Below are 8,390 nucleotides of genomic sequence, written 5' to 3' on the forward strand. Positions count from 1 at the left end.
GGACCTTCCTAATTGCATATTCTAAGGCAAAGTTGAAAAGGAGTGGCGATAAAGCATCTCCTTGTTTTAGACCATTCTGGATAGGAAATTTATCAGACAAATGTTTACCTACACGGACTTTACCATACATTTTGTTTAAACACATTTTACTCAACCTAAATTGTTTCCTGGGTATCCCAAACTCTATCAAAATGTTGTACAATACCTCCCTCCTAACTGAATCGTCGGCTTTCTTGAATTCTATGAATAGGTGATTTACTGTCTCATCATACTCCCATTTTTTCTCCAGTATCTGACGAGTGCAGAAGATCTGATCTGTAGTTGATCTGTTATGTCAAAGCCACACTGATGATCCCCAATAATTCCATCTAAATGGACTTAACCTTGAAAGAAGAATATATGAAGTTGATAGCAGTGATATCCCCTGATAATTACTACAGTCAGTTTTATCACCCTTCTTGTGAACTGGTACAGTAATAGACTCCTTCCACTGATCAGGCAATTTTTCCTCATGCCAAATAGAAGTAATTAGATTGTGGATCTTAGAACGTAATATTTCATCTCCTGCTTGAATAAGTTCTGCTGGAATTTGATCACTACCTGGCAATTTATACCTTTTCAATTTTGCAATAACAAAACTATTAATCATATAAAACACTTGATGTAAAAAATACAATAAATCAGATTATATAAAACAGATGTTATAGTATAAAACAAGAATAAAATTTTAGATTGATGTTTTATATCATCGAATCAGTCGTTGCTTTTGTAATTTCATTGCATTCCCACGGACAAATTGGAATATTCTATGTTTTTTTAATATAAGATTGTATAGGAGGCTCGTGATGTAGATGTAAATTAATGTTAATTGTTTAGTTGGTGCCTCATCTTACAAAGTATTGTCTGTACTGTAGTGAATGTAAACAACGACTTGTCTGTGGGAATGCAATGAAATTACAAAACCAAAAACTGATGCGATAATATAAAACATCAATCTAAAATTTTATTCTTGTTTTATACTCTAACTTCTGTTTTATATAATCTGATTTATTGTATTTTTTACATCAAGTGTTTTATATGATTAATAGAACTGTATCCAATTTTAATAGTACTGCAGTTCAGTGGCACATATATGTGAACTGTGTATTTGCCTGATGATGGCTATTGATAGCCGAAACATGTAGCAGAGCCGAAATTAGGCACTGATCTTGATAGTTGTTGTGTTGTGACGGTTAATAAAGAGGTTATATAGGGAATCTCAGTTAATATAACTGTGGTCTACAGGCTGGATGGCCAGGGTTCAACGTCGGGCAGGGGTGAGAGATTTTTCTCTGCTCCACAGCATTCAGATCTGCTGTGGTGCCCACCCAGCCTCCTATACAGTGGGTGCTGGGAGCTCTTTCCCCTGGAGTAAGTGTGGCCAGAGCATGAAGCTGACCACTTACCTCTGTCTAGTGTCCAGTTCAAGAATGGTGGAACTGTGCCTCTGCTCTCCATTATGCTTCATGGTGTTGTGCTTAATGAATGAAGCTCAAGGATGACTTCACCTTTTACCTAAGAGGCCCCTGATATATCTAAATGTTTCTGTTCAAATACAAGAGAAATGTAAAGCTGAAAAACTGAGTAGGACTGCAAATACAGTGTACTTCAAATTATCCATGTGCTAAGAAGACCAAGAGATACATGCATAATTGAAAGACAGGGAATTTTGAGTTTTGGGTCTGATGGTGTAACCATGGTGACTGTTGGCTATAGAAATTTGGAAATTTGTGAATTGCATCCAGTTTGTTCAGTTATCTCGAAAATTGTGTCACAAAAAGTGTGCAGGACCGTATGATATGTGATTCATTCTTTCTGTAAACTCTTGTTCAGAACTTTTTCCCTGCAATAAATATTCAGTGAGTTACATTTCTAAATATGAACAGAAACATACATTGATCTTCATGTAAAATGGTTGTTAGAATTGTCCAGTGAAAATTAAAAGTGAAATGGTTCAGCAGTTGCTCATAAATTTTTCCATTATCAGATTTCATGAAAATGTATCCAGCAGTTCTCTGGTTGTTTCATATATATAGACAGTTTGACAGAAGAGCCAAGCAAATTCCACGAGATTGTAACTGCTCATGAAAGGTGCGCAGATAAGACACAACTTGACAAGCCACATATGGGTACTTGAGTGTACTGTAATTGTTAGTTCCTCTACTAACTGACCAAGTCCATGGAGCTGGGTCATTGTTGAGAAGCCACTCAAGAATTTCTGAACATTTTATGGAACCTGGAGGTTAATTACTGTGTTCACAAGAGCCCACCACCAGTTGCTATCTTGAACCAGATGAATTCATTCTATACCTCCCAATCCTATTTCCCTAAGATCCATTTTAATATTATCCTCCCACCTAGGTTTTCTAGTGCTCTCCTTCCTTCCAGCTTTTCCACCAAAACCCTAAGTACATTCCTCTTCTCTTCCATGTATGCTACATGCCCATCTCATTTTCCATGACTTGGTCATTCTGATTTTATTTGGTGAAGAGAACAAGTTATGAAGCTACATGCCTTGTAAGATTCTCCATTCTCCTATTATTTTACCACTCTTGGGTGTACTACATTATAATATTAATGTTTCAGGTATGTCGAGTAGCATATGAGATAATGCAAACTCTGTATCCAGATGCAGCCAAACGGTTCCGCTCGCTTGATGATATCTATTATTATGGTGGTCAGTCCTCACACATACAAATTGCCGTTCTCCCACATCGTGCACGTGATGTGAATGAGATGAATCTTGAACAGGGTGACTTAGTGGGCATTGCTGGTAATCATTGGGATGGTTACAGTAAAGGCAAGAATCTTCGCACCAATCAGATAGGTCTTTATCCCTCCTTTAAAGCACAGGACCGCATCGAAGCTGCAGATTTCCCAACATACCCACAGGTACCACTTGTTAAATCATCAAACCCAGATCTGTGAGAAGATTACTATTCATAACACAATGTGAGAATTGTTAGAATGACACACATCTGCATCTGGAATGTTTTCATATTTTTGAAAAGGCATAAATTGAGTCTGTAGCTTGTATAGGATCAAAGGTGGGGCAGTTGTTAAGGAAGCTTTTATGTTTGCAGTCCCACACTACATGGCTGATGTATCTTTAAACTGAAGCTACAAATATGATACTCTGTGAGAGAATTTCAATGCTTAAACCCTATAAAATCCAGTGGTTTTATATGTACCACCTGCTATAATGCACAGAAACTCTGTGTTCTGCCCACAGAATGTATTTGTGCATTTCGTATAGTTTCATCAGTAATCAGCAGTTATTTCCCTGAATGGCATTAATCTGTGTATCTTTGTAGCAGAGACACAATGTGTTTCCTGTGAGGTACACACTGAATTTTTATACACATATTGACTTTTTGAACATTACGAAAAACAACAGCTTGGAGACTCGACTCTTTCTATCGCTCTCAGGTCCAGAGATAGGGACTAGCTCTATTGATTGTGTCCAACTGAGTAGGCTTTTACCTGAGGACAGAGACAGAGTCCAGTCTCCAAAACATTTTTTAAAAAAAATGCAGGACATTGGATAATGTCCAGAAAGTAATTGTCATAATATACCATCATCACAAACTTCTAGATCTTGTCGAATTTGTATATATGATTTGGAACTTCAGTCTTTAAAGGGTTAACTGTAAAAATATGATTTTTCTTGAGGATTACAGCCTTCATAGTACTCATCAAAAGAATGCACAATCAGTATATGGAACCAGTGCTATTTACTTGAATTTTTAGTTGAAAATAGTGAACATACATATGGAAATCCTAACATAAATATATCACTTCACCTGTTTTGTGTATAGCTCATATTGTCTTCCAGTAGTACTAAACAGATATTTAAAATATCTACAAAGAGTACTGTCTTCTGGGATGTGACGCTATGTGGGCTGCTAGAAAATAGAAACAGCATGATCTTAGACGTCGATAAATATCTACCAGACTACATGGCATCACATCCCAGAAGATGGTAATCATCAGATTTAATAAGTAATTATGTAACTCCTTACTAGACCTGTAGTAGAAATGTTGAATGGTATGGCTAACCTGATTGCTTCCTTCTTTGAGCTCTGAAATGGAAGACTCACCAGACCACATCACTAATATTATTTACCCCTATGTATATGGTGCTGCTGAATTTGAATACTGATGTTGAATGTTGGCATAAGCCATGATAGAATGAACCGTAAATCATATGAGGGAGCAGTGCTGTTATCCAGCAGTTTAAAAGCAAGTATGTAATATTGTTTATATGCAGATATGTGTAAATGTAATCTACGTTATGTAAATGGGGAAAAATAACTGCATGTTCAATTAAAATATCTTCAGTGAATTATGTTAGTATGTACAGTGTAAAGCTACCAAGTGAAGTGGGTTTGTACTATGTGTTGCTTTCAGTGTGCATCGTGTGAGCATTCGCGTACAGGAACCTGAGCATTCAGATACACATTAATATGTTTGGTTTTTATGTGTTCCTAGAAGATATGGAAGTCCCGAAGATTTCTGTCCTTCAGACATCAAAGAAAGACAATCTGAAGTATTTTATATTGCTGAAGCAATAAAATGTGATAAATATATGTGAGCTAAAATTGTATATTAAGTTTTATATGATGACATATTGTACACAGTGTTATTTCTTGTTGTAAAATGTTTAGGCGATAGTTATTGATAGCACGAACAGTGAAAAGCAATGAACAATATTGAATTCCACTCTAGAGTATGTTATGTATGAAGACAGAAATTCATACTGAATGTACTCCTTTTGAGGGATGACTGATTTCACCATAACTTTCTGTATTCATGAACTGAATTAATAATTTTATACTTTCTGAGGAGGAATTGATTTACTCTTAAATCATCCAAGAATAGAAATATTAAACCTGTCAGTATTATCAGGTTTGAAGTCATAATTTAATTCAAATTCATTGTCCAAGAATAGAGAATTTTAAATCACTGCTTCTGCAAGTCTGACGGCCATGCTTTAACTCATGGCAATGATATTGCTATTAAAAGAGTACCACACTCAGCCAGTTGGATTGTGTGGTGTGGTCACATAATAATGCATTACACGGCCAATGAAATTTAGCCTTCCAAGACATAGTTTCTGTTTTAGAAGTTCCAAAAATACTGACCTTTATTCAACAACAGTTCAAGTTTTGAAGTATATATGAGACAAATTCCGTCTTAAGTGCAACACTTTAATTGTAGTTCTTTCTTCTTCCCTTCCTCTACACTACATGTTTCGGCCCTAAATGGCCATCATCAGGTGTGTATTCTTACGTAGCTGCTACACTGCCCGTAGTTTAAAATTTAAAATCACCAGTCTTTCCAATTGTATGTATAAAATCTTTGTTAACCTACACGCGTCAATTTGATTTCTAAAATTGGCACTTTTTTAGAACTTCAATTCAAATTAAAATGTCTATAAATTTTCTGTTCTTTTTCTTTTTCCAAATTTTTAAAAATTTTCTCGGGGTACACACCGTATGTCTGTAGTGCTATGTCTATGTCTATACTATGTCTATAGGCCACTTCTTGTTTTATCGCTGTTCAGGTACTGTTCTGTGTAGGCTCTCTGTGTGTGTGTCGCTGCTTATCTTTAATATGTGCCGAAACATGTAGTGTAGAGGAAGGGAAGAAGAAAGAATTACAATTAAATTGTTGCACTTAAGACAGAATTTGTCTCATATATATTGTGTGAGTGTAACAGGATGCTTAAATATAATATCAAGTTTTGAAGGATTACTGTAGTTTCAGAGAGATAACTGTGATTTTAGTATTTGTAATTACCATAATTTCCAAGAATTTTTTATGTATTAAAATTCATTTTGGATGAAGGGTCCATTATCAGGGTTGTCTGTATGACACAAAATACAGCCTTGTTAACTTTTATTGTCTAGGAATGCAGATTTTGAATCTTCAGCTAATATGAGATTAGGAGCCATATTCTTCAATTCAGGGGTGACAATTATCATCTAAGAATAAAAGATTTTAAATCTCCCAGTTCTACAGGGCTTGTGGCTATACTTTGCCAGGGATATACTAGTATTGAAAACATTCAGCATTCGGCCTGCTGGACATCACATGTGCACATATGTAATAGTGCAACACAGCTGTTAAAGGTTAATGAAGTCTTATAATAATTATGATGGTAGTTACAGCAGTCCATGTAAACATCTCTGTTGGTACAAGTTCTTTATTACAACCATCACAACACAAATACACTCAACTCTCGATTATCCAGGATAATGGCGGGGACAGAAATCACGATTAATCAAAAACCCAGTTAAGAAAAATTTTATTAAAAGTAGTATTGTAATACTGTACCTTCATAATACTATAGGCCTACCTGTATTTAAATTTATTCAGCCTCATTCTTATGTCATCTCATGGCCTATTTAATGCTTTTTTTTTACATTACACTGAAGTATGAATTAGTTATTTCAATCACAGTGTTCAACAACATCCAACACTTTACGAATATTCACACTTAACACTTAAAAAAAAATTAATATTGTTGTTTGCTTTATCGCGGCATTTTCCTTTTTACAGATATCTGTACGAAGCCAACGTAATATTAGCTTGTCAATTAATAAACTGTTATCTTCACTCTCAAGATAGTCTAGTAAAGATTCCAAATGATTAAGAGCAGCACCATGCGATATTTTCTTACTAGCAGCACTGTCCACCTCTTCTTCATTCTCACTTTCTTCCCGCTCTTCTGGCTGCATCCCCACTGAACTTACGATTTTGTCACTGCTTAACATTTCGAAGCCTGGCTCACACGAGTCACAGTCAAACCACTCTCTTATATTGTCCTCATTGACTTCTTCACCGCCATGAACTTGGTTAGCCAATTTTGTCAATTCTATGGCTATCTCATTTTCACTGAATCCAGTGAATCCATGGATTTCATCATCTTCATTAGTGATGAAAGGCATCAGTTTCTTCCATAAATTTTTAAATACGGCTTTACTGTATCCCACAGAGTTGAAATCTCGTATATGGCATATGTGCTTGTTTAGCACAAACTGCTCCTGTTATTGTTGTTCCCTGTGCCCTTAGTTGATTAAACCAGATCAGCATTGCTTTGTTGAGATCATCATATGTTGATTTTTTCATGGTTTTTCTCTTCTTCATTCCGCTTGAATTAGAAGACGAGTCAAAGGAAATTAAATGATTCTTTTGTTTTTCAAATCACGGACAGTTTGTTCTTCAATACCATATTGCATTGCTAATTGTTTGACTACACCTCTTTTTCCCATCTGATGGATATTTCAAGTTTATGTTGAATACTTAACACAACACGCTTCCTTTTACACCGACATTTTGCTAACGCACATGAAGATCGATACAAAGAGACTAACTGGGGCGGTGTATCTGTCCTTGAAACTTTCCACAAATCCTTGTATTCTTTCACCCCTACCCTAGAACATTGTGTTCGCATAACGGGACGAAATAATGCAGAGCTCGGTTCACACTAGTGCGAAAATAGTGTTACAACTCACCATATGAAACAAAAGTGAATGAATATTAAACAACATATAAGCCTCAAAAAAGCCCCGATTAAGCCGCAAACCGGTTTATCTGCCCCCCGGATAATCGAGAGTTGAGTGTAATATCAAGATCAGTGCTTAGTTTCGGCTCTGCTACAAGTTTCAGCTATTAATAGCCATCATCAGGCAAATACATGGCCAACATATATATACCACTGAACTGCAGTACTAGTAAAATTGGATACAGTATATTAATTATATAAAATACTTGACATAAAAATACAACAAATTAGGTTACATAAAACAGAAGTTATAGTATAAAACAAGAGTAAAATTCTTTGATCGATGTTTTACATCATTGAGTCAGTCATTGGTTTTGTAATTTTGTTGCGTTCCCACAGACAAATTGGAATATTCTATATTATATATATTTTTATATTCTAATATATATTAACAACACAAGAGTCGTTGTTTACATTCCCTACAGAACGGACAATACTTTGTAATTAACATTAATTTACTACATCTACGTCATGAGCCTCCTATACAATATTATATACACAAAATATAGAATATTCCAATTTGTCGGTGGGAATGCAACAAAATTACAAAACCAACAGCTGACTCGATGATGTAAAACATCGATCAAAGAATTTTATTCTTGTTTTATACTATAACTTCTGTTTTATGTAATCTAATTTGTTGTATTTTTATGTCAGGTATTTTATATAATAAATATATTGTATCCAATTTTACTAGTACTGTGGTTCAGTGGTGTATATATGTTGGCCATGTATTTGCTTGATGATGGCTATTGATAGCCGAACATGTAGCAGAGCCAAA

The 8,390-nt window shown here is 35.3% G+C and overlaps 1 protein-coding gene across 1 annotated transcript in view; it reads left to right on the forward strand.

Moving 5' to 3' along the window:
- The window catches only part of LOC111866675 (alpha-(1,6)-fucosyltransferase), a 25,335-nt gene extending 21,802 nt beyond the window's left edge, over positions 1–3,533 (forward strand). Inside the window, exon 10 of the mRNA XM_023855856.2 lies at positions 2,626–3,533. Coding sequence (XP_023711624.1) covers positions 2,626–2,967 — 342 coding nt within the window. The 3' untranslated portion in view covers positions 2,968–3,533. The remainder of the gene's footprint in view (positions 1–2,625) is intronic.
- The last annotated feature ends 4,857 nt before the right edge of the window (positions 3,534–8,390 follow it).

The sequence above is a fragment of the Cryptotermes secundus genome, unplaced genomic scaffold (assembly GCF_002891405.2).
Source record: "Cryptotermes secundus unplaced genomic scaffold, Csec_1.0 scaffold66, whole genome shotgun sequence".
Classification (NCBI taxonomy): Eukaryota; Metazoa; Arthropoda; class Insecta; order Blattodea; family Kalotermitidae; genus Cryptotermes; species Cryptotermes secundus.